Consider the following 27,792-nt stretch of genomic DNA (forward strand, 5'->3'; position numbering starts at 1 on the left):
ACACCCTTGAACTGTGGTCACTTGTGCCTGTGTTACTGTTGATACCGTGCCTTCCTTACACACCCTTGAACTGTGGTCACGTATGCCTGTCTTACTGTTGATACTGTGCCTTCCTTACACAACCTTGAACTGTGGTCACGTGTGCCTTCCTTAAAGAGCCCCCTAAGCCCTTCTTTTCCAATATCCAACTGCTGATGTTTAGATGGATTTCTAAAATCAACCCTGGGGAAAAGATTTTAGGAGGCCACCCTAGTCTGAGTCTGAGAGTTTAGCCAAAACTCAATCAAGTGTACGTGGAGAAGCAGTCAGGTCTTGGTCTCCGGAGGGAGGGAGAGTTCACACAGAATAACACACAATAACTCATTTTAGACAGTATGTATTATGCTATAAATAAATGCAATTATTTATTAGGCCTCAAGAAAACACTAAGAGATGAAACTAGCAGGTATTATCACAGAAAACCATATGTCACAAATCTATACATCCACCAGTAGGCTCTCTTACAATACATAGATCCATCGAGAATTAACCATGTAATACGCTGCAGGTAAAATGGATAGAACCAATACAATCCCAATTCCCTTTTAGTAAAGAGGTCCAGCCCGAAGGTGTATGGGCCTAATGTCCAAGTGTCACAGGTTCCAGTACAGATTTCTCCAGGTGTTCTCGCCAATGATGAAATGGGCTTGTGGTGAAGATTGCAAAGAGTTCAAAACTTTTTCAAAGTTATGTAAGTTTGTCCAAGGACAGGTAAGTTCTCCACTCAATCCCAGACCCAAGGCCAGCCCAGGATTGGGACACTTGACCCAGGTTCAACAACCAAAGGTAAGCACAGAAACAGTTGGGGGAAAAAGTGCCCTGCACCCAATGTTACCCTACGGAGGACAGGGGGGGGACAGGAGCAGTTAAGTTTACGTACCCCATTGACTCCGATTTTCCCAGGTTATACCTTGGATCGTCTGGGGATAGCAGGAAATTGGATCTTTTGTTGTTTGCTCAGGTGAGAGGTGCCTAGAGGTTGCAGGTTTGAGTTCTTCTTCTGGTCTGATCCCACTGCAGGATGCAGTACCACAACATTGAAGAATGCAGACTGTTGCGGCACAGTCTCCCGTCAGGACACTTCACAGGATGGATTAAGAGGAGTTCCAGCGAGGGTCACCACTTGAAGAAGGGCGAAAGGCGATCTTCCATGTGCGGTCACAGACGCAACTCCAGTTCGGCTTCCTTTGATGTTAGGATACTGATATTTCAGGAGAAAGTGATTTATGGTGACCACCAAAGTTCCGTGGAGCGGCAAGGCCCGCAGCGAGGTAGCCCACAAGGGAGTTGGGCAGTCCAGGGACACTTCAAAAGGTTCTTAAGTCATGCAACCTTAAGTAGGCATCGAGACTAGCTGGCGCCATTACTCCCACGGTTGAAGTTCAGGCGAGGGTCTTTGGAGATCAGGCAGAGGAGCAGGGCTTCACTGAGCGAATGACTGGAGAGGATGCTGGTCCTCTGCAGAAGCTGTCCACGGGCCCTCAACAGGCTGCTCTTCTTTGCAGGAATCTTGGCTCCAACGCAGATCTGAAGAACGGCTGCTGAAGTCCTCCTCTTGTCCAGATTTGCAGCTGGAAGAAAGTCAGAGCCACCAATGGAAAGGATCTGCCACATTCCAACAGCCAGTAGCCGTTCAATCGGGGACAACTACTGGTTTCACATCTGCCCCAGCAGCAGACTCTCTGGCACCAAGGGATGTGAACTGGATGGACCATGGGTACGAGAAAAGTCTTAAGAGATCACGATTTGATCACATTGGGTACAGGGCCAGAGAAGAATGCCAATCGTAGTATACGCTGTAGTAATAATGGGGCCTGTTTATTGCTACTTCAGTTTGTTCAAAGTGGGGAGCCAGCCCCCTTTCATCCTGTGGGAATCCATTTGCATATTAGTTCAGGTGCAAGCACTAAGGTCCTATTTAGAGCTTTCATTCAGATAGACATCCAGCCATTAAATGTCCCTTAGTGCAGGGTCTGCAACCTGCAGCTCTCCAGATGTTTTGGTCTGCAACTCCCATGATGGCTCACCATTGACTACGCTAGCAGGGGCTGATGGGAATCGTAGTCCAAAACATCTGGAGCTCCAAAGATTGCATTAGTAGGCTGCTTAAGAATTATACCTTAATTATATAATGTTTGTTTTCCTTTTTGTCTTAAATGGCTACCAGTGGAACTATCCTAACCCTGTGTTTGATTTATATCCTAAATGTAGAAGTTGAAGCGAAAGGTGAGACTGACAAACTGTCAACGAAGGAGTTGAATGGTTTGGTGGCAAAGCCGGAGCTCGTGAAGGTGACGCAGAGGCATACGCCTAGTGGGACCGTGGCTTTCTGGTTGTCAGAAGCAGAAATTGAGAAGACTGAACTGGAACTGGGGGAGCAGCTTCGTCTAAAAACCCAAGGAGATGGGCCATTCATAGGTACTGTATTTAACCCCCACTCCATTTTAAGTTTTAATGAACTTTATGCAAAGTGAAATGAGCCAGTATTTGTATAGCTTGATTCCATTGCTTTAAACGGTGAACCATGTTCACCTTGGTTCAAAGACAGACTAGTTATAAGTGTATATCTTAATATCCAGTTAGAGACTTGTTAAATAAGGACATTGAATCAAAAACTCTTAAAGCAATCCTTCCTCCACCAGGGGACCGCCTGGTATCAGGTATTTACACTTCCTCCACCAGTGGACCCCCTGGGACAGGAATTTACACTTCCTCCACCAGCGGACCCCCTGGGACAGGAATTTACACTTCCTCCTCCAGCGGACCGCCTGGGACAGGTATTTACACTTTCTCCACCAGCAGACCGCCTGGGGACAGGTATTTACACTTCCTCCACCAGCGGACCTCCTTGGACAGGTATTTACACTTCCTCCACCAGCGGACCCCCTGGGACAGGAATTTACACTTCCTCCTCCAGCAGACCGCCTGGGACAGGTATTTACACTTCCTCCACCAGCAGACCTCCTTGGACAGGTATTTACACTTCCTCCACCAGCGGACTCCCTGGGACAGGTATTTACACTTCCTCCACCAGCGGACCTCCTTGGACAGGTATTCACACTTCCTCCACCAGCGGACCCCCTGGGACAGGTATTTACACTTCCTCCACCAGTGGACCCCCTGGGACATGTATTTACACTTGCTCCACCAGCTGACCGCCTGGGACAGGTATTTACACTTCCTCCACCAGCGGACCCCCTGGGACAGGAATTTACACTTCCTCCTCCAGCAGACCGCCTGGGACAGGTATTTACACTTCCTCCACCAGCAGACCGCCTGGGGACAGGTATTTACACTCCTCCCCCAGCGTACCTCATTGGACATGTATTTACACTTCCTCCACCAGCTGACCGCCTGGGATAGGAATTTACACTTCCTCCTCCAGCAGACCCCCTTGGACAGGTATTTACACTTCCTCCACCAGTGGACCCCCTGGGACAGGAATTTACACTTCCTCCACCAGCGGACTCCCTGGGACAGGAATTTACACTTCCTCCTCCAGCGGACCGCCTGGGGACAGGTATTTACACTTCCTCCACCAGCGGACCCCCTGGGACAGGTATTTACACTCCTCCCCCAGCGTACCTCCTTGGACAGGTATTTACACTTCCTCCACCAGCAGACCTCCTTGGACAGGTATTTACACTTCCTCCACCAGCGGACTCCCTGGGACAGGTATTTACACTTCCTCCACCAGCGGACCTCCTTGGACAGGTATTCACACTTCCTCCACCAGCGGACCCCCTGGGACAGGTATTTACACTTCCTCCACCAGCGGACCCCCTGGGACATGTATTTACACTTCCTCCACCAGCTGACCGCCTGGGATAGGAATTTACACTTCCTCCTCCAGCAGACCCCCTGGGACAGGTATTTACACTTCCTCCACCAGCGGACCCCCTGGGACAGGTAATTACACTCTTGCCCCAGTGGACCTCCTTGGACAGGTATTTACACTTCCTCCACCAGCGGACCCCCTGGGACAGGAATTTACACTTCCTCCACAAGCGGACCTCCTGGGACAGGAATCTATACTTCCTCCACCAGCGGACCTCCTGGGACAGGTATTTACACTTCCTCCACCAGCAGACCCCCTGGGACAGGAATTTACACTTCCTCCTCCAGTGGACCCCCTGGGACAGGTATTTACACTTCCTCCACCAGCGGACCTCCTTGGACAGGTATTTACACTTCCTCCCCCAGCGGATCTCCTTGGACAGGTATTTACACTTCCTCCACCAGCGGACCCCCTGGGACAGGTATTTACACTTCCTCCACCAGCGGACCCCCTGGGACAGGTATTTCCACTTCCTCCCCCAGCGGACCTCCTTGGACAGGTATTTACACTTCCTCCACCAGCAGACCTCCTTGGACAGGTATTTACACTTCCTCCCCCAGCGGACCCCCTGGGACAGGTATTTACACTTCCTCCACCAGCAGACCGCCTGGGACAGGTATTTACACTTCCTCCACCAGCGGACCTCCTTGGACAGGTATTTACACTTCCTCCACCAGCGGACCCCCTGGGACAGGAATTTACACTTCCTCCTCCAGCGGACCGCCTGGGACAGGTATTTACACTTTCTCCACCAGCAGACCGCCTGGGGACAGGTATTTACACTTCCTCCACCAGCGGACCTCCTTGGACAGGTATTTACACTTCCTCCACCAGCGGACCCCCTGGGACAGGAATTTACACTTCCTCCTCCAGCAGACCGCCTGGGACAGGTATTTACACTTCCTCCACCAGCAGACCTCCTTGGACAGGTATTTACACTTCCTCCACCAGCGGACTCCCTGGGACAGGTATTTACACTTCCTCCACCAGCGGACCTCCTTGGACAGGTATTCACACTTCCTCCACCAGCGGACCCCCTGGGACAGGTATTTACACTTCCTCCACCAGTGGACCCCCTGGGACATGTATTTACACTTGCTCCACCAGCTGACCGCCTGGGACAGGTATTTACACTTCCTCCACCAGCGGACCCCCTGGGACAGGAATTTACACTTCCTCCTCCAGCAGACCGCCTGGGACAGGTATTTACACTTCCTCCACCAGCAGACCGCCTGGGGACAGGTATTTACACTCCTCCCCCAGCGTACCTCATTGGACATGTATTTACACTTCCTCCACCAGCTGACCGCCTGGGATAGGAATTTACACTTCCTCCTCCAGCAGACCCCCTTGGACAGGTATTTACACTTCCTCCACCAGTGGACCCCCTGGGACAGGAATTTACACTTCCTCCACCAGCGGACTCCCTGGGACAGGAATTTACACTTCCTCCTCCAGCGGACCGCCTGGGGACAGGTATTTACACTTCCTCCACCAGCGGACCCCCTGGGACAGGTATTTACACTCCTCCCCCAGCGTACCTCCTTGGACAGGTATTTACACTTCCTCCACCAGCAGACCTCCTTGGACAGGTATTTACACTTCCTCCACCAGCGGACTCCCTGGGACAGGTATTTACACTTCCTCCACCAGCGGACCTCCTTGGACAGGTATTCACACTTCCTCCACCAGCGGACCCCCTGGGACAGGTATTTACACTTCCTCCACCAGCGGACCCCCTGGGACATGTATTTACACTTCCTCCACCAGCTGACCGCCTGGGATAGGAATTTACACTTCCTCCTCCAGCAGACCCCCTGGGACAGGTATTTACACTTCCTCCACCAGCGGACCCCCTGGGACAGGTAATTACACTCTTGCCCCAGTGGACCTCCTTGGACAGGTATTTACACTTCCTCCACCAGCGGACCCCCTGGGACAGGAATTTACACTTCCTCCACAAGCGGACCTCCTGGGACAGGAATCTATACTTCCTCCACCAGCGGACCTCCTGGGACAGGTATTTACACTTCCTCCACCAGCAGACCCCCTGGGACAGGAATTTACACTTCCTCCTCCAGTGGACCCCCTGGGACAGGTATTTACACTTCCTCCACCAGCGGACCTCCTTGGACAGGTATTTACACTTCCTCCCCCAGCGGATCTCCTTGGACAGGTATTTACACTTCCTCCACCAGCGGACCCCCTGGGACAGGTATTTACACTTCCTCCACCAGCGGACCCCCTGGGACAGGTATTTCCACTTCCTCCCCCAGCGGACCTCCTTGGACAGGTATTTACACTTCCTCCACCAGCAGACCTCCTTGGACAGGTATTTACACTTCCTCCCCCAGCGGACCCCCTGGGACAGGTATTTACACTTCCTCCACCAGCAGACCGCCTGGGACAGGTATTTACACTTCCTCCACCAGCGGACCTCCTTGGACAGGTATTTACACTTCCTCCACCAGCGGACCCCCTGGGACAGGTATTTACACTTCCTCACCAGCGGACCTCCTTGGACAGGTATTTACACTTCCTCCACTAGCGGACCTCCTTGGACAGGTATTTACACTTCCTCCACAAGCGGACCTCCTTGGACAGGTATTTACACTTCCTCCACCAGCGGACCCCCTGGGACAGGAATTTACACTTCCTCCACAAGCGGACCTCCTGGGACAGGAATCTATACTTCCTCCACCAGCGGACCTCCTGGGACAGGTATTTACACTTCCTCCACCAGCAGACCCCCTGGGACAGGAATTTACACTTCCTCCTCCAGTGGACCCCCTGGGACAGGTATTTACACTTCCTCCACCAGCGGACCTCCTTGGACAGGTATTTACACTTCCTCCCCCAGCGGATCTCCTTGGACAGGTATTTACACTTCCTCCACCAGCGGACCCCCTGGGACAGGTATTTACACTTCCTCCACCAGCGGACCCCCTGGGACAGGTATTTCCACTTCCTCCCCCAGCGGACCTCCTTGGACACGTATTTACACTTCCTCCCCCAGCGGATCTCCTTGGACAGGTATTTACACTTCCTCCACCAGCGGACCCCCTGGGACAGGAATTTACACTTCCTCCACAAGCGGACCTCCTGGGACAGGAATCTATACTTCCTCCACCAGCGGACCTCCTGGGACAGGTATTTACACTTCCTCCACCAGCAGACCCCCTGGGACAGGAATTTACACTTCCTCCTCCAGTGGACCCCCTGGGACAGGTATTTACACTTCCTCCACCAGCGGACCTCCTTGGACAGGTATTTACACTTCCTCCCCCAGCGGATCTCCTTGGACAGGTATTTACACTTCCTCCACCAGCGGACCCCCTGGGACAGGTATTTACACTTCCTCCACCAGCGGACCCCCTGGGACAGGTATTTCCACTTCCTCCCCCAGCGGACCTCCTTGGACAGGTATTTACACTTCCTCCACCAGCAGACCTCCTTGGACAGGTATTTACACTTCCTCCCCCAGCGGACCCCCTGGGACAGGTATTTACACTTCCTCCACCAGCAGACCGCCTGGGACAGGTATTTACACTTCCTCCACCAGCGGACCTCCTTGGACAGGTATTTACACTTCCTCCACCAGCGGACCCCCTGGGACAGGTATTTACACTTCCTCCACCAGCAGACCGCCTGGGACAGGTATTTACACTTCCTCACCAGCGGACCTCCTTGGACAGGTATTTACACTTCCTCCACCAGCGGACCTCCTTGGACAGGTATTTACACTTCCTCCACAAGCGGACCTCCTTGGACAGGTATTTACACTTCCTCCACCAGCGGACCCCCTGGAACCGGTATTTACACTTCCTCCACCAGCGGACTCCCTGGGACAGGTATTTACACTTCCTCCACCAGCGGACCCCCTGGGACAGGTATTTACACTTTCTCCACCAGCGGACCGCCTGGGACAGGTAATTACACTTCCTCCACCAGCGGACCGCCTGGGACAGGTATTTACACTTCCTCCACCAGCGGACCGCCGGGGACAGGTATTTACACTTCCTCCACCAGCGGACCGCCTAGGACAGGTATTTACACTTCCTCCACCAGCAGACCGCCTGGGACAGGTATTTACACTTCCTCCACCAGCGGACCTCCTTGGACAGGTATTTACACTTCCTCCACCAGCGGACCGCCTGGGACAGGTATTTACACTTCCTCCACCAGCGGACTCCCTGGGACAGGTATTTACACTTCCTCCACCAGCGGACCCCCTGGGACAGGTATTTACACTTTCTCCACCAGCGGACCGCCGGGACAGGTATTTACACTTCCTCCACCAGCGGACCGCCTGGGAAAGGTATTTACACTTCCTCCACCAGCGGACCGCCTGGGACAGGTATTTACACTTCTTCCACCAGCAAACCGCCTGGGACAGGTTTTACACTTCCTCCACCAGCGGACCGCCTAGGACAGGTATTTACACTTCCTCCACCAGCAGACCGCCTGGGACAGGTATTTACACTTCCTCCACCAGCGGACCTCCTTGGACAGGTATTTACACTTCCTCCACCAGCGGACCTCCTTGGACAGGTATTTACACTTCCTCCACCAGCGGACCCCCTGGGACAGGTATTTACACTTCCTCCACCAGCGGACTGCCTGGGACAGGTATTTACACCACCGAGCACCAAGGGGACAGATTTCAAGCCTGTCTTAATGCCTGGCCAATGAGAAGGAGGCAGCTTCTCCAGAGCATTCGCTGTAATAGTGAATGCACCCACATGATGTCCGTGGCAGGTGGGGTACTGACACAGCTATCGAGCATGGTCGCATTACAGGTGCCACGTGTTAAAGGTACATCCTTACCCTGTCAATCAATAAATACAAAGCGCACTCCAAATGCACTTGCACGAGCATTGGAATATGCTCTTGGGTGTGGGAGACGACAGACATTCATGCAATACGATGAGGCTTTGCTCCTGATGATGCAAGTCTTTCCAAAACCTCTTGAGCTTTTGTGGAAGGCACCACTTTGTGCTTCACTATTCTAGTTTTTAAATGATCAAAATTGTACACAGAGTGAATACTAAACATGTAGGTTTTAAGGCGGAAGAATGTTTTTTCTTTGTATTACATTTTTTCTTTTTTTTTTAGATCTGCTTGGGTCATTTTTTCCCCTGCTTTTTAGTTTGTGCTATTAGCCAAAACTATAGCATTAGAGTCCAGATAGGGAGAAATGGCAATGAAGAGGAACACAAAGCTTGTGTTTTTTCCAGCCATTGCCCTTGACCATGCTAATCCTTCTGGCCATTCCTACCCAGTTCCTACTCGTCCCCGCCCAAAACACCTCTTCATGGGAACTCTTTCAGCTTGCTTTATCAAACCTCACCATCAAACTTTTCACTCGGAAGTGCCTGCCAGTGATTTTTTGAAGAAGTCTTCTTAGAGTCTGACTTAATTGGAGCTGTAAACACACTGCTCGTGTAATAAAGATGTCTTAACCTGTTCTGCCTTTAGCCACTCTATTTATAAGCGCTGTGAGTGTGCCCTTCACTGATGTCCTGTTAAAAACAAGCATTGGCAGAGCCACCAGTTTTTGCTTGTGTATAAGTATTGGGCATTTTCCAGACACTGCGATTAGATGCCTAGGTATTCGCACCGGCTGTTAGGAAATATTTCTCCTTACAGGACCTTTCCCTCAATTGGTGTCAGCCGTCGGGCCCGTGCCTCACACAGAACGCAACTGCCTTAAGCGATGGGATGACCTCTGCCTGAGGGTCTGCATCCTGCTGTCAGCCCAACGCAAGGCTTGCCTGGCCACTGGCGGTGGGACCGCCTCACCAATCACACTAATGCCATGAGAGGAGAAATGCAGCAGTGTGCTGCACCTTGAAGGGATGGAGGGAGTGGGAGCGGTGGAGGCTGGCGCAGGGACACCTACAGAGGGCGGTGAGTACAACGTGCAACACCAAAACAATGACAGCGGGCATGCAAATGTAGCGCACACCATACAGACAAATGTCCAACTGCATAACAACAGACCACATCCAACCCATACAGTGGCCAACCAACCATGGCCGTTGGCCAATGGTGCACAAACATTGCCCCCCAAACCTACAACCACACACATGCCCACATGAGTACTGGTCATGTGCAGATATTGACGACTTCAGAATCAACACACGAGGCCCACACCCGCCAAGGCAGCATGCATACACCACAAGCAATCTGCCCCTGTGACACACTTGCATGCATGCACGCATCCAAATCGCTCTGACGTACCTGGCACTAGCATGGTTGGCCGCCTACCTGTCAAACTGACACCCCCAAGTGAAATAGTGTCCTTCCCTCACCTCCACTTCACTACCCACCTGTGGCATCCCTCAGGGCACCATTCAATCGCCATGACTCCCCAACAGCTACATTGCCCCTCTGGCCTACTCGACCACCACCAATGCACCCCACTCTCAATGTTATGCCGATGACACACTGCTCACCTTTAACCTTCCATCCTCTACTTCCTCTCCCATACATGAGTGCCTGACTGCTAATCATGCTACATGCTCTGCTAACGATCCCTGCCTGAATGTCAGCGAGAACGAGAAGCCCCTCATTGTGATGCCTGCTCTCTGTTACCCACCCACTCCCTGGCCACGCCTCAGGGGCACCGCACCCCCTTACCTCACCCACCTCCAGAATCACAATGTCACCGGAGTCCAGTTTCCCACTAGTCTTGACAACAGCAACATTTTCTCTCTCAATCTACCCCTTACCTCCCTTTGCCCCCTCAAGCGGATCCAGAATGAATCAACCTAGGCCTCAATTCCTGGGGCCACTCCCCTCCAGCCCCAAATTCACTCCACTGGCTTCCTGTGACTGCAAGGGTCAATTACAAGACCCTCTGTCTCATACACAAGGCTGTCTGGGGCCTGGTCCCCCATGAGTCACACTGGTGCCAGTCCATCCTTGTCCAGTCACCCCCAGCATCCCTTACCAGCACCGGCACACGGCCACCCTGCCCTGGACTAGCCCCATTCTAGACTGCCCAACCCTCGCACTGTACTCCCTTCCCCCGCTTTCACCCCTTCCACCTGCACTACACCCCACACCTCCCTCCCCAGTACGACATTTAACCCTGCACTTGCACGGTTACAATGACAGAAGCTCCAGCACGGCCACATCTCCTATTTTGTCTACCCATGTCCACCACCATCTTGCTTCTGGTGACTGGAAACACTTGTGAATATGTGCGAAGAAATATTGCAATGCGTGAACTGTAAACACCATGCGCAGGGATCATCTCACACTCTATTTGTAATGCATGTTGCAAGGCCATACAACGGCACAGAGGTGACTAACGGCATGCCCATCTCACCCCCACAGGCACATCATCTGAGAGTGACCAAGGAGGATCAAGCACCTCACGGGCACCCACTCAGAGGAGGAGAGCCACACCACACCACGGAAAACCACTGCCAATGCAACTCAGCACCAGCCACGCAACGCACGGGCCTGTGAGCATGTCGACAGCCCCTGCAGCTACACCTGCTGCCCCAATGCAGATACAGCCCGCAGCCCCTGCATCTACACCTGCTGCCCCACCAGGGGCACAGCCCGCAGCCCCTGTATCTACACCTGCTGCCCCAATAGGGCCACAGCCCGCAGCCCCTGCATCTACACCAGCTGCCCCAACCGAGGCACAGCTAGCAGCCCCTGATGCACAGCATCGTGCGCCAACAGGACAGCCATTCCCCTCCCGCCTCTGCCACACCAGTCTCCCATTTACATTGGCGCTTCTACAGATGATGATGCCGGGCATGAGGCTGAGGCCACAACCAACGGGACACCTGAACACACCCCCTACCACTGTCCCTAATTCTGCCCCTCCAACCTCCACAGCCCACCTCCACCACTCATCCCAAGCATCAGAGACATGGATGTACGCTTACGGCACATCGAGGAAGGGCATCAACAGATGGCTGGACTCGTGCGCCAGCACCTGGAGGTGTTGCTGGAGAGCATGCAGGCCGCCGCTGTGCACATGCCCGGGGCTGCTCAGCATGCGCAACGGTCCTGCTTGCACAGGGGGTCTGGGAGGGGAACAAGACAATCTCGGCACTAGCTGAGTTCCCTCACCCTTTACCTGCAGGGGGCACTGGAGTGCAGGGACTTGCCAGGGTCAGTCCCACCGTCCCTGCACCTGTCAGGCTCACCACAGAAAGGCAGGTCCAGTGTCAAGAAGCCACGGAAGTGAGCCAGTGGCAGACATCAAGTGACACTGATGCTACTTCTGGACATTCAATTTGTGTAGGGGATTGCTTTATTTGTGTGCTGCATCACATACAGTGTGTGCCATGTGTCGTGTGCAGGTGCTGTGTGCTCAGAAGTAGTTCTGTATGAGCACATGACAGGCTGCATGCCCATCCCTGCCATCCCGGTGATGGTGTATTCGCATGTCTGCAGCTGCAGCCATGTCACTGTCACCATCATCGTCCGCTGGAAGCATGTCCATGTCCGGGGGCAGGGGTATGTTCTACCGGATGCACATATTGTGCAACATAGCACAGGCCAGGACTATCTTCCCCCCTTTCACAGGCCTGTACGTCAGTGCCCCACCGGAGCAGTGAAGGCAACACAACTGTGCCTCCAACGGTCTGAAGGTTGCCCTTGTTCTGATGTGCGCACAAGTGTACGCTGTCTCCTGGTGGCTCTTTGGATGTTATGTTATGTTATATTACTTTATTTGTATAGTGCCAGGGCGTCCAGGCGTTGAAACAGCGAGAAGAGGTAGGAAGGCGGAAGCAGCCCAATTCTCAGTGGATTTACATAAACAGTCTGGTTTTTAAGGATTTCCTAAAAACCAGATGATATCCTTCCTTTCAGAGTGCTTCTGGCAACTTGTTCCAAGCCTGTGCCACCAGGACAGGAAAGAAGCGGCCGTTACCCCGGGCTCTTTTTACAAGGTCCACTCTAAGGAGGTAGGCATTGGCAGATCGGAGGTCACTAGTTCGGTTGGGTGATTTGTTTGTTTATTTATTTGATATAGCGCAAAACCAAACCCGCAGGTAGCCGGGCGCAAACATTACAAGGATACTTGAGAACTTAGTTACTTTGTTACAGTGACAAGCAAGAATAGGCAGTAGGACAGTTCAGCAGCATTGCAGTCTGAATATACTTATACTGTTAAAGCCAGGTGTCGGAGGCATAAAGAGCTAAGTAGCAGTTACCACAGTTTTATAGTCCCGATAGGGTCCAGTGAATTCCTAGATGCTAGCAGGGGTAGTCGGAGGTCAATGGGGTCAAGTTAACAGTGGGCATAGTCGGGTGTTGTTACCCAGTGCAAGTGGTTATAGTAAAAGAGGGTGGTCACGTTAGATGTCATTAGATCGTGTCCATGAGAGAACCTTACGCCTGAAGCTTAGGTAGGGTTGGTCCTTTCTGAGTTCTAAGGGGAGTTTGTTCCAGGTGTGGGCAGCTGTGACTGGAAAGCTGGCAGCGCCAGCTGTACTCTTTTTATATCTAGGCACCATCAAGGTATAAGCGTTAGAGTTTTGAGGGTGATCCTGTCTTTGATTTTTAGCCAGTGGATGTTCCTTCTGGAAGTAGAGACATGGGCTCTGTTAGGGATGTTTAAGGCTACTCTAAGAGCGTTATTTTGCAGTGTTTGGAGTTTGTTAAGGATATACTTGTTAGATCCCGCATATAGGGCATTACAATAGTCCAATCTGGATATGATGAGTGCATTAGCTAAGGTAATACAGCTAGCCTCTGTTAGGAATGGTCTGCATGCTCGGATCAGTTTACAAGTATAGGCTGTGGAGGAAGCTAGAGAGTTAATTTGTTTCTTAAAAGTGAGTGCTGAGTCCAGATAGGCCCCAAGGGTTTTGACTGCAGGCATCACTTTGATGACATTGTTGTCAATGTTAAACGAGGCATAGTTCGGGTCAAGTTTTTTTAATCGCTGTCTCTGTGCCGAGAATCAGAATCTCTGTTTTGTCGTCATTCAGACAGAGGCCATGGGATGCCATCCATGCCTGAATGAGGAGATATATCTTGTTTACCACAGCTGAGTCTTCCAAGAAGTTACCCGAAAGGGGGATGAGGGTCTGTGTGTCATCTGCATAGTTAGCGTAGATGACATCCAGTCTGTTCAACTTGTCAAACAAAGGTTTGGTAAAGATGTTGTACATAGTGGGAGACACACATGATCCCTGGGGGACACCGCAGGAGACTTGTATGGGATCAGCAGCTGCTAGGGGGGAGAAGACTCTCATTGTCCGGTTAGCAAGGAAGGATTGTACCCAGGTTATGGCATCACTTGAAAAATGGGCAGCGGAGCCGAGGTGGTTACATAAAACTGCATGATAACCAGGTCGAAGGCTGCCGAAAGGTCAAGGAGGAGTAGCATAGCTGATTTTCCGTTATCCTTCAACTCGTCAATTTGAGTTTTAAGATCAATCAGGACTGTTTCAGTGCCGTCAAGGGGGCGGAAGCCGGATTGTCGAGACCCTAGAAGGTTGTTGGTTTCGAGGTAATCCTGAATTTGCAGGTAGGCTACCGTGTCAATGATTTTGAGAAGGAATGGGACGGTGGTGATGGGTCTGTAATTTGTCTGGATGGACGGGTCGAGTGTTTATTATTTTAGTAGAGGTAGGACCCAAGAGTGTTTGAGGTTATTGGGTACGAGGTTGGTCTTGAAGGGGGTGTTGATCAATTTGGAGATGAAGGGAGCTAGGTCTCTCGCTGCATCTTTTATAATTAGAGGAGGGCAGTTGTCTCCTTTGCAATTGGATGGCTTTAAGGAGAGTATAATTTTTTCTGTCTCTAGTGTGGTTATTTGTTTGAAGCTAAATAGGTGAGGAGTGTTGTTAGGCAGGTTAGGGGGGGGCTGTACCTTAGGAGTAGGCTCTGTTGGTGATAGCAAGGCAGCTTTTTTTATTGCAATTTTAGTTTGAAGAGAGCTAATTTTCCCTGCAAGGGCATTTTGTATATTAGTGCACCAGAGTTTGTTTTTGGGCGTGTTATCAGTTTGCGGGACGGGTGATTCCAATTCACGGAGGATGGAGGATAATTCCTTTGTGTCAGATTTGGCTTTAGCTATTCTGTCGTTGTAAGTGTTCTTTTTTGCACTAATAATTTCCTTTTTGTACCATTTGGAATGGGTGGCTAGCTTAATTTTGTTCTCCTCAGTTGGCGAGTGTCGCCAGATTGATTGCAGTTTTCTTTTTTGGGTTCTAAGGTCTTTCAATTTTGGTGTGAACCAGTTATTCAGGTGTGAGAGTTGTTTACCTTTACGGATTTTGGTGGGGGCGATCAGATCTAGTGCCTTCATGGTGCTATTATAGGTTTCCACAAGTAAGGTCGGGTCTGTGATATTGACTACATTGTTGTTCTGCTGTGATATCTTTTTTACTTCTGGTGGGGAGAGGCGCGGCCATAATTATAGGTTTAGGGTGGGTGAGGTCAAGTGAGGCAGATAATGAGATTAGATGATGGTCTGTCCATATTTGAGGAGTTCTACTAGTGATATTGATGTTGCAGTTCAAGTCAGCAACCCAATCTAAAGTTCTGCCTTTAGAGTGTGTAGGGGTAGTGACTTTTTGCGTTAATCCATAATCGTGCAATAGTGTGGCGACAGATGAGGCATGTTTGTCATTGCCGTCATTAAAGCTGTGGTTGAAGTCTCCTAATAATAGGATTTGCGCTTGGTCTTTTGTATTGTTAGTCAGGATACTTAACGAAAGTTCCTAGTGGTCCAGTTGGTCTGTAGATCACATAGATGGTAAGAGTACGGTTGCATGAGAGTTGGAGTTTGGCAGTGAGAAGTTCACAGGACTGAAAAGGCTTGGTAGTGGCTAGTCTAATTTTTCATTAGTTAGGGTGTCTGAAATCTCAGTTGCATGGGCAACCATGGATCTAGCATTGATAAGGGACCCAGTTAGCCGAAGGGTACTGGTTGGTATGATAGTAAGGGGTTTCGTCTTTTTAGTTATAGTATCTATGTGAGATGGTAACTGCTTGGAGGGCGAGGCGGCTAGCGACCGAGGAGCGGTCTTAGGGTGTTGTGAACGTTTGTTTGTTGGGTTAGTTAGGTTGGTATATCCCCTAAATTTGTGGTAGGATGAAGGTTCATGTAGATAGGACAGTCTAGCCCTTAGTCTCATGTTTCTATCTTTAGGTGGGCAAGAGGGAACGAGTGCAAGTGCCATGACAGAAAGGAGACTCAATGCAGAGTGTACTATGTACTTTTGGGAAGTTTTCATTGTGGTCGTGGGCAAAGGGCAGTTAGGTTTGTTGGTGCAAATTAGGCTAGGACCTGGTCTTGCATGGACAAGCGTGGTTTAGGCAGCGTGCTGGAAGTTAGGTAGGCTAGGCGCGTGCAGTTATATTATGAGCTATATGGCCTAGTCATATGCATGTTAGGCACGGTACTGGACATAAGGCTGACTCGACAAGTACGGGTATGCTATAGACTGTAAGGCAAAGGTCGAGTGCAGTCACTGATTCGGCTAAATGCATTGTGCAGGCAAGTGGGTGCCAATATGGTAACAGGGTCTAGCTAGGTGAATAGTTAGCCTTTCTTTAAGATACCGTGTTGCAGTTCCAAAAATATATTCATGACCTACTGTCAGCAGTTTGAACTGGATCCTGGCTGACAAAGTAACCTTCCAGGCTGCGGATGTAGGTTAATTTCGTGCCATACTATGGACAATACCTACGGCTGAATTTTGAATTTTCTGTAATTTAAGGATGTCCTCTTTACAAGCACCTCCCAAGAGAGAATTACAGTAGTCGGAGCGATGGAGTATGACAGCTCTGACTAACTTGCCCCGGTTGTCTTTAGTGATCATGGGGCAACCAGTCTTAAGACTCTTACATAATAATTAGTATTTTTTACAATACCGTCTACATGGGCACCTGCATTCAGGGTAGCCCCCATGCAGATGCAGAGTATCTTTACTTTAGTGGTACTGCTATCGGCTGCCCTCGATCCAGAAACTGGCAAATGTCGGGTCAAGGCTGTCCCCGGCTTGTTTAGACCCATAGATCATTAACACGGTCTTCCCGGCAGTCAAACATAGCCAGTTGGCAGACATCCAGTTCTTGATGGTCCGATATACATTGTTTAGTTTGTCCTGGTCCTCTGCGTAGTTCTCGTTGATCTCCAAAGACAGCTGGACATCATCTGCATAGTTCGTGAAAAAGAATCCTAATTTTTCTAGCTCTTTGCTCAGAGGTACAATATATATATTGAAAAATGATGGGGACAAGCATGCCCCCTGGGGAACTCCACAGACCCTAAGTTCAGCCCCAGATGAGGTGTCTCCCCAGTGAACCCTAGATCTCCGGCCTTCCAAAAATGATTTCTTCCATTTGACCACCTCATCTGAGAGGCTCCCTGTGTCAGCCAGTATCTCCAATAGGATCTCGTGATCTAGTAAATCGAAGGCTGCCGATAGATCCTGTAGCACTGGCAGCCCCAATCTACTTTTTTCTAATATGGTCAGCATCTGGGTCTGCACTTTCAGTGCCATGAAAGCATCGGAAACCTGAGTGCTTTTTGTGCAGAGTACCCACAGCTTCCATGTGAGATTGGAGCTGTGCCGTGGCCACTTGATCAACCAATTTCAAGAAAAACAACGTATTTGTGATAGGTCATAAATTGGCTGCATCATTCAGGTCCAAACCCGCTTTCTTCAGGAGGGGAGTCACCGCCACATCTTTGATCGATTGCAGAATGGTGCAGTGTTTGAATGACGCATTGATGAATGTGCACAACCAAATTTGGTGTTCCAGGATTATTTTAGATGGGAGAAGGTACCCAGGGCAGGTGGTCGGGTGCATGACTTTAAGGGTGTTTTTAATTTCTATAGTGGGTAGTGTGGAAAAGCTGAATCTATTAGGGGGTGTCCCCTGATTTTCGTCCTCAAGATAAGGGGGAGACTGTCTGCCTCTTTACTTAATCGCCCATTACCAGGGTTGACCACATTAGTAATTAGTCTTTGCCCATCCAACCCTTCCCTGATCTTGTTATGGGCGCACCAGAATTTGACAGAGAAGGCCCTTTGTACTCTTGTACAATCGTCCTTTGAAGGATTAATAGTCCGGTTAAGAACTCTGGGTTTTTCCCATAATCTGAACAGTTCCTTGATTGATTCCCTGCCCTATTTATCATTGTAATGGCTGTGTTTATCTTCAATAATCTTGTCTTTATACTCTTTCTCTTTGAATTTCCATGTTGCCTTATTTTTTGTGTTTTTATCTTTGAGCCAGGCATGCTCTGCATGCCTCTTACTGGTTTTTCACTGGCCCAGTTCTGGGGAGAACCATTTCTGATGATTTGGTGCATTTCTGGTACTTCTAGGTTTCATAGGGGCAAGTCTGTCTAGCAGTATTGTCATATCTTTATTGTAGTTTTCTATAAGTATGTCAGGATGATCTGAATCCTTGGATTTAATCATCAAGGCATCCATACAGTCTGACAGATCAGCAGCTGTAATGGTCCGGTAATTCCTACTTGGAACCTTGCGAGATTTGAATTTGAGTTTTTTTGAATTTATATAGCGCACAGCGGCCCTGGGGCTTCGTGGCGCTGTTATATACATGTATGCTTGGTACAGACTTAACGTAGGTGGGACAGCAATGCAAACAGGATAAACAGAAGAGGTAGAAGATGTGCATGTTCTTTGGTTACAGTGGAACAGCATATCAGTCAGTGAGATTACATGCCAAGATTAGTTGAACAGTTTAGTTTCCAGCAATTTGCAGAAGATAGTATATGATTTTTCATTCCTAAGTGCAGTGGGGAGGGCATTCCAGTTTTTGGGGGCAAGGTGTTGAAAGCTGGAGCCTCCGGCTTTTGCCCTTTTGAAGGAGGGGACATAGATTTTGTTAGAGAGGTGTGTTCTAGTGGGTCTGGATGAGGGATTTCGGGTGATACTGTCATAAAGGTAGGGGAGGTGTTAAGTGACAGGCACTTGTGTGTGATGGGCATGATTTTAAAGAGAATGCGTTCTCGAATCGGTAGCCAGTGTGCGTCTTTCTAGGCCTGGGAGATGTGTTCCCTTTTGGGAATACTCAGTGCTGCCCTAAGGGCATTATTTTGTGTCACTTGCAGCTTGTTAAAGTTTCTGGCAGATGTTCCCAGGAAGAGTGTGTTACAGTAGTCAAGCTTGGTGCCGACTGTGGCTCTGGCACTTGATGGGCAGTTTTTTGTTGAAAGGAACGGCTTGACCGCGTTGATGATCTTGGAGGTGAGGGCCGTGGAGGAGGCTATGGCACTGACCTGGCGAGTCATGGTCAAGGAGGAGTCAAGGTGTACACACAGGGTTTTTACTGCTGAGGAGGCAGTGATAGTATTGTCGATGTTGAAGGTGCTTTATTGAGGGGAGAGTTTCTTGAGCGTTTCTTTAGTGCCTACCACACAAGCATCTCTGTTTTATCTCCATTGAGACAGAGGCCATTAGCTGCCATCCAAGTTTGGATGGCTGTATAGATATTTGTTAGGGCTGCAGCGTCTTCTTCGTAGTCGCCGGTTAGAGGGAGTAAGACTTGTGTGTCGTCGGCATAATTTGTGTAGGCTGTGTCACGACGATCCAAGTCGTGGTTCATGTTGTTGTCTAAGTGGTGAGGGGAGCTGTATCTGACATGAGATGGAGGAGTGATCAGACCCTACACAAGGTGTGGTTGTAATCCCTCTCAAGGAAATATTACCACTAGCCACTCAATCTAGGGTATTTCGTTTTATGGGGGTAGGATCAGAATTATGAATGATGACGATGTCATTTTTTAGAAGTTTCTCTAATTCCAGGGCTTTTGGAGTGCCCCTTCCAGAGATTTAGATCTCCCAGTATAACGGCTATGTTGGTTTTCTGCATAAGAGTTAGCACACTAATAAGCTCTTCATTGAACTTAGTGGATTCTCACAGTGGCCTATAGAGCACTACGAGGTTAATACTGAAGTTATGGTTTGGACTAATCTTGGTGTGTAACATATCACAGCCTTCACATTCTACTCATTCTACTCTGATCTCGTACATCCCAAGCTTCTTTTTACACATGATGGCGACTTCACCGGCCAGTCCTACCCGGGCGGGGTCACTTGTTCTATGATTGGACCATGGGCGTCTGAGAGCCATGTCTCAGTGACGCACATCATATCCACATTGTGCTCCAAAATAAAATCATGTACATCCGCAGTATGTCTTACAAGCGATCTAGTGTTTAGCACAGCTAGGTTCAACTGTGCTACAGAGAGTAACTCAATAAGATGTTTTGTCGCTTGTAGGACTTTCTGCTTCATAATTGGAGTGTTTTTATGGGAGTCATTCGGATTCATTTACAGTTGAGTTTGGGGACGGGGTAGGCTAACCATTTGTTGCTCGGGTTCGGTATTGGTAATGTGCTGTAAGTTGCTGGATATCTCATGGTCTTTTATAGACCCTTCCTCCTCTAAGGCTGATACCCCTATCATCCGAGTGGGCTGAAATCCCTCCTCGCGGGTCTTGATAGTGACCTCGAAAGTGGGAGTCGTCCTATCAGCAAGAATGGGATGTCTCACAAGTGTAATCAGCCAATGGTAGTTAGGGGTTGCCAGACTGTCCTGCATGAGCATCTGGGTTTGTGCGCTTGCGGGCCGTCAATCACCTTGCTGCACCCTGGGACACATAATGATAGTCAGGATGTGCAGGATCAGACTCCTAAGGGTGTTTTAGTGGTGGTGGGTGGGGCATAGTGAGGATATGCTGTGCTTTGTGACATGGGTGTGTTACATTCTGGTACCTGTGGTGCATACATGTGTATGTCCATCAGTACCCAGATTGTGCTGGTGTGCCCTTCCGTAGGCTCATGTGGCACATGCTTATTGTGGCCACCCACTCCTGTGTGCAGAATGTGTCCTTGCATTTTCATGGTGCTTGTGGGCCATGCACTGGTGACGGTGAACATCCCCCCATGCCCTGGTGCACATGCAATGTGGTGTGTGTGCTGATCCTTTGGCTCACCCAATAGCCTGGTCCGCGGTCCACAATAACGTGCCATGTACCCAGGCAGCGTGCTATTGTGCAGGACCACAGACTAATGTGTTGATCCCGGGAAGTGTGATCGTCGGGTCAGCATCACAGACGACCTGCACATTCATAAAATGGTACAGCTTTCTGTTCCGATACACCTCCTCTGTGGCGTGGGCAACAGCTAGTTCTATGTGTGTAAAGTCCACTGCTCACAATATAAAAGGCATGGAAACGTTCCTTGGTGCCGTTCACCTGTGCCTGTGTCGTTGGTAGGGCGATGTGCTGGACACATGGCGCAGGAGGATATCTGGGACCTGCACGAGCCCAATTGAAAATGCTGGCTAGGAGATGCCATGCAGCTCCCCGCCTGAGTGTTGGAATGTGTCTGCAAGAAAATGCAACGCAGACACCACCTTCAACAGTGTGGGGGTACGGCAGTACGGCAGTCCGGATGCCAACGACACTCTGGATGTGGTCCTGGATGAGGTCCACTATTGCAAAGATGGTCTCCCTGTTCAGGCGGTAAAGTGTGTGGATCTGCCTTTCAGTCAGGGACCTGGGTGTGGCCCTTGTGCCGGGTATAGGTGCAAGCCTCTGGGACAGAACTTGCTGCACATTGTGCCTCTGCATTCCCCTTCTCATCCTCCTCCACTGCCTGTTGCCACTGTTGCACCTCCTGCTCATAGAGCTGCACTCCTGGATGCAGCACCTCCATGTCCGTGACTGCTGCTAGGAGTGGCAGCATGGTTGAGTTGGAAGGTGTGTGTGGGGTCCTTTTCAGCAGTTCCTGTACAGCTGGGTCAATTTTACTGTGCATTGTGTGCAGCTGCGTCATTTGGGTGCACCTCTGGCCTGTTCCTCCACACCTGGGCCTGGTTACCGCCTGCGCCTCGGTTCTGGTGTTTCCGACACAGTTCTACCGATGGCACTCCACATTTGTGCCAGTGTTTTTCAGGAAATCCGCTGTTGTAATGCCGCTTTCTTTCCGTGTTGACGGAGATTCCGGCACTGATTCCCGAGGGTACGGTAGTTTCGGTTAGCTGTGCTACCTGCATTGGTACCACAGTGCACGCTGTACCCGGCACCATTGTTACCGCCATTCCATCTCATAGTGCTGCGATCCAACATAAGTGGCGGTAATCAGAATTACCGGCACGTTGTTTCTGGACCGCCAAACTTGTAATTAGGGCCATTGTCTTGTTACTCTGTTGCTGTTATAATGTTATTTTCTTAATGCTTCCCATTACCCATTGACGTGCTTGTACTTAGTTATATTATCCTTGCTGCATTGTCCTTTTCTGCCAGCATTAGAATGGTTGACATCACTGCCTTCCATTCCTGGAACTGTTGAGATTTGAGTGGAGGGAATGTTGATGAATAGAGTTGGCAGGGAGAGCTGGAAGGAGTATCTGCAGCCTTACTTACTTAAATGCTTATTTAAATAAAGCCTACCTACGTTTGACATGTGGCCATCTTTGATGTTGACATTGGTTTCCTTGACAACCAGCATACAGCTGCCGAGCACCCTTTGCACGGACACGCTCACTCTTGCCGAATGGAGAGGAAAGGACTCAAGGACTCCACTTGACGTGCAGCCATCTTTTGGGGGTGGGGGGATTTGGTTGCGGTGGTAATTTATAAGCAAGGCCCGTTCTTGGCCTTCATGCGGTTCAGAGTGCGCTCAGCAGCACTGGCTGTACGTGGTTGTCGGGAGAGACTGCAGCTGTTGGATAATCGCTCAGTATACTGCATTGAAGTCACAGAACTGGAACAGATTTTGGTGTGGAATTTGGGGTTTGAACATCCACAGGGAACACACATTAAAGCAACCTGTTTCAGCAACTCCACAATGTGTAGGCAGTGGAATTAGCTTGACAAGATTACACATATTCCTGGGCCAGCCTTGTTCTTGCTCAACCTGGTGCACCCCTGATTAAAAGGAAAGAGTGGAAGGAGGATTTTCTCAAGTTTGTTTTGGCAGTCTATGGCACACATTATGCGGTGGACAGGAAGTGTTTAAGAGACTTCCAGAGCCTGTGCAACCCCCAGATGCTACATCCTGGAATAGCTTTGACATCAGCATTGCCAAGCTAGATAGACATCATGAAGTTAGGGAAAATAAGATATTGGCGAGGTATCATTTTGGGACTCGGGAGCAAAAGAGTGGAGGGACCACATTGAGGAGTTTGTGACCAATCAAGTGCTGTTTTGGTCACTGTCATTATGAACACATATGTGACCAATTAATGATCAAATGAACTAATCACAGGATTAAAGAGGAACTCTGGAAAGAGAGAGACCCTAATTTAGACAGAACGAATGAGCTTGCCAAACCGGTTGAGCACACGGCACAATGTATCATGTCCTTATGGAAGCTACTGTCAAGGCCAATGCTGACAGGGAAAACCCGATTCACATAATTGGTGGGATGCAGATAGAGCTGGAGTTTCAAGGGAGGTGTTCTTTGGACACATTCTTTGTGATCAGTGTTGGGGAGACTTGCTCTTGTCGAGCAGTCAAGCTGCTTTGGGGATCAAATTAGACCCCAATGCCAGGCATCCAGTTTATACATCTTTGAGGGAATCTGGAGAAGGCAAAATGTGTACCGTGGAAGGGGAGTTTTGTGATGTCAAGGTCAGCAACATATCATCATGGGTTCCGCAGATATTTGAGGACAAAGTGGGACAAATTCATGCACAATTCATGCACAAGATCAAGCTAAGGCCGGGTGCTGTTCCAGTAGTTGTAGGTTGAGAACTGTACCGTTGGCTCTGAAGAAGGAGGTGGAGGTTGAACTGAAACTCATGGTGAGTGAAGGGGTAATTGAATCAACAACAGTGTCAGAGCGGGTGAGTCCCATTGGTGATGGGAGAAGGCCAATGGAGTAGTTAGGCTTGAGAGATTTGACTATGAATCTGATTGTAGAGAAATGTCCCCTGCCTAAAATTGATGAATTGATTTCAGACCTCTCTGCGGCAAGGTGTTTTCGGTACTTGATTTAAAGTGAGCGTATCACCAAATTCCTTTGCATCTCGACTCGTGTGATATTGCTGCTTTCATTACCCATGTCGAAATGTTTAGGTTTGTGTCTGTCTTTTGGGTTTGTCCGCAGCCAGCGCATTTCAAAGGGTAATGTACACCTTGCTTGGTGGGCTTCCTGGAGTCAAGTCCCACCTGGATGGCATACTGATCTTGGGTGTGATTTGGGAAATCACGATCACTGATTACGTCTTGTTCTTGAGAGGTTAGGTGAAACTGGTCTCACATTGACATTGGAGAAGTGGCACTTCACGACGAGGGAGATTGAATACCTCAGCTACAATTTGTCAGGTGAGGGGATAAAACGCAAGGCCAGCACTGTGTCGACGATTGTGGATATGACAGCTCCTAGAACCAAGGTAAGAGCCTTCATCGTTTCTTGGTCTAGTTGAGCATAGCGCTAAGTTTATTTAGGGCCTGGCGAGCAAGACCAGCAAGCCCAGGAAACCTACGAGGAAACGAGTTACATTTCATTGGTCTCAAGAATGTGATGAGTTCAGGTGTGTCAAATATTGTTTATTGGTGGCGCCAGTACTAAAAGGTTTCAAAGATAATCTTCAAATCGTAGTTTATACTGACACAAGTGATCTTGGTGCTGTTTTGGTGCAGGACAGTGGCAAGGGGAATGAGTTTACAACAGCATTTGCATCTAGGACCCTGAAAGGTGTAGAAAAAAAGATATTCTGTTATTGAACAGGAGGCGCTGGTCTGATCTGTGCCATTGGGAAGTTCAAGGTGTACTTGTACGGGAGGACGTTTGTTGTGAGGACAGAGCACACGCCACTTGTTAATATATTCAATAACAGTGGTTTGGATGGCGTCTTTAGGTTCATTATGAAGTGGGTGCCAAAAGTTCAAACTTTGAATTTTGTGGTGGATGGAGGAAAAGAGAAACATGATTGCTGATGCTCTTTCCCGCAATGCCGTTGTGGACCAGGATTTGACTGCTGATGATGACTTGGAGAATGATGCCAGATATTTTTTGTGTAGATGTGTGTTTGCCGGAGGAGGAGTGGGTGAAGGCTTGTGAAGAAGAAGTGTATCAGTATGTCAAGCGTCACGTTATGGAGAGGTGGCGTGATGAGGGAGATGTTTTACCGGACGGCAGTTTGTCCGTGATAAATAGATTTATGCGTGTTAAGGATAAACTGTCAGTGCAAGGATACTTGATACACAGAGGAGAGTGTTTACTGGTGCCAGAAGGCATGAGAGCTGCTGTTAAATAGAGTTAGGGCACAAGGGTCACTTGGGTATTTCAAGTAGCTAGTCGGTCATAATAACTGCTTTTTGGTGCCCCAGATGGATCCTGAAACAGAGAGTACCTCCCATGGTAGTGTTGAATGTTCTGTGTGTTCCTTGGGAAGTTATTTCCATAGACTTGTTGGGTCCTTTGAGTCTTCAGAGAATGAGGGACGGCTATGTCATCGTGGCTGTGGACATGCTATCTAAATGGCCTGAAGTAGGCGTTTTGAAGGAGATCACTACTGCAAATGTCATAATGTTTCTGGGGGGGGTTGTTTATGAGGAAAGGGTTTCCCTCTTCGATTATCAGTGACAATCGGCCTCAATTCACGTCGCTGGAGTATGTGAAGTGGTTGAAGTCTTTGGGGATTGAGCATAGAAGAAATGCTTTATATCATCCCTAAAGTAATGGCTGTGTTGAGAGGTTCAACAGAACAATTATGGGTGGAGTCAGGATTGCAGTTGCTATAATGACTGCTGGAAGGATACTTTGTTGCAGAGTGTGTTCCAGTAATGTGTCACCCAGCATGCCACAACAGGAGTTTCTCCATTTGAACTCTTCAGGGGTCGAAAACCAAACATGCTATTGACCTGTGATTGGTTGGGGAAGTCAAGTTTGGTACAATTGGACTATATGAAAATAAGAGATTGCATTGTCAGGCAAGGAGATTTGGCGAAAGGGAGGTATGAGAGGGGACGTGGTTGTTCGTGTGCAGGGTTTGTGAGGGGAGACAAGGGGGAGGTGGTGTTGCCGAGAAAGGGAAGGAAGTTTGATGTGAGATTCTCCACAGAGAAGGTGATGGAGAAAGGTCATGGTAATGCTGTTAGTGTTTGGAGGGGAGGTGTGGGATAAGGAACGGGTGGCACCTTTTAAAGGATTGTTTTTACTGCTGCATTATATTTCCATTGCTTATCCTTCCTTCTTAGTTGCATTTTATTGTAGTGATATTTCTGAGGGAAGGAGTTGTGTTATAATGTTATTTTCTTAATGCTTCCCATTACCTATTCATGTGCGTGTACTTAGTTATATTATCCTTGCTGCATTGTCCTTTTCTGCCAGCATTAGAATGGTTGACATCACTGCTTTCCATTCCCGGAACTGTTGTGTTTTGAGTGGAGGGAATGTTGATGAATTCAGTTGGCAGGGAGAGCTTGAAGGAGTAGCTGCAGCCTTCCTTGCATGCTTATTTAAATAAAGCCCACCTTTTCTTCATGCATTCAAAAGCCTGCATCTGGCTTTATTATAATTGCACTTGTGGTAACTTTTATCATTGTACAATACATCTTATAATTCAGTACAATGGGGTACACTTTTAGTTTTTCCATAGACTAACACTCAGAGGATTTTTGGTTACTCTGTGTGCCTAAGGGACAAGCTGGTGGTAGCAGTAACGTTTTGCTTTTTTTGGTGTATTTTGATAGCCTTACCACGTTTACTGTGTTTGCCTATCTACTGTGGGTAATGTCCAAACATGGCTGTGCCACAAGGTTTTCGTTTGCCCGTTGGCCTTCTTTTCACAAACCCTTCTACCTGACCTGTGAGGACAGGAAAATCCTTATATGGACTTCCAGTGCCCGGGAAAGCTGATGCCAGAAACTGGGTGGGGACGGTCTGGTCCCAATCCACAAACTGGTTTTAGTGTGTCTGAATGTTATGCATGAGTTGTGCCGCAAGTCGTCCTGATTGGATCACTGCTTGGTGTATGTGTGTGGGCCAGATCTTTGATTGGCTCGTGGGAGGGTCAGCTCTTACCTGGCTTTTGGATAAGAAGAGGACCCTGCACCTATTCCAGCGAGAGATCCTGAAAGATACCTGAAGGAGCCACGTATTATCCTGTCCAGCTGCAAGACGTGTAAGGAAACCCTGCACCCATTCCAGAGAGATCCTGGAAGAAACCTGAAGGAGCCAAGTTTCCTGTCCAGCTGCAAGACTTGTAAGGAGACCCTGGACCCATTACAGAGAGATCCTGGAAGAAACCGGAAGGAGCCCCGTATCCTGTCCAGCTTCAAGACGTGTAAGGAGACAGTGGACCCGTTGGAAGGCAGCCTGGTGACCAATTTATGCTGCTGCCTGGAAGTCCCCTGTCCTGTAGGTGATCTTCAGAAGTCCTGCGAAGGTGCTTGGAGTGGAGGGAACATCTATTCTCCACATCAGCTCAGAGTCCTGTGAAAAAGAGCCCTTGAAAGTGCCCCTGGATCACAGAGTGGCTGCCCAGCTCAGAGTTTGGGTTGCTGTGCAGCAGACGTAGCAGTTTCACGTTGAGGCCTTGAACTTTGTGGATCCGACAGCTTGTACTAGTGAATTCCTTTCTCCTCCCAAATTTCCTGGTCAACGGTGCCAGAGATACGAGGCGAAGTCAGACCGTGACAAGGGTGTCTTCCTGCATCGCCGTGCATTGGTGGCCCTCATCCAAACAGCTTTCCTGCATCCAGTCCCGTCCTGGGAGGGGCCCTGCATCGAGTTCTTCTGCATTCCCCAACCTGAAGATCTTGCGCCAGCATTTGGCGCTGACTGGAGAAGTGCTCAAACCTGCAACCCCTGGGCATCAAGAACCCGAGCTGAAGGTGGGAAAAGCGACACCAGACTCTCTTCTGAAGACCTGCCAAGTCCCAAGAAGAAACTGAGTATGGTGAGTTGTAACAGTACTTACCTGAACCCCT

The 27,792-nt window shown here is 49.3% G+C and overlaps 1 protein-coding gene across 1 annotated transcript in view; it reads left to right on the top strand.

The window, feature by feature from the left end:
- ARPIN (actin related protein 2/3 complex inhibitor) overlaps nucleotides 1-27,792 on the top strand; it is a 132,949-nt gene that overhangs the window by 28,037 nt on the left and 77,120 nt on the right. The window contains exon 4 of the mRNA XM_069625219.1: nucleotides 2,251-2,457. Within this exon, the coding sequence (XP_069481320.1) occupies nucleotides 2,251-2,457 (207 nt within the window). The remainder of the gene's footprint in view (nucleotides 1-2,250; nucleotides 2,458-27,792) is intronic.

The sequence above is a fragment of the Ambystoma mexicanum genome, chromosome 11 (genome assembly GCF_040938575.1).
Source record: "Ambystoma mexicanum isolate Mex_15411 chromosome 11, UKY_AmexF1_1, whole genome shotgun sequence".
NCBI lineage: Eukaryota > Metazoa > Chordata > Amphibia > Caudata > Ambystomatidae > Ambystoma > Ambystoma mexicanum.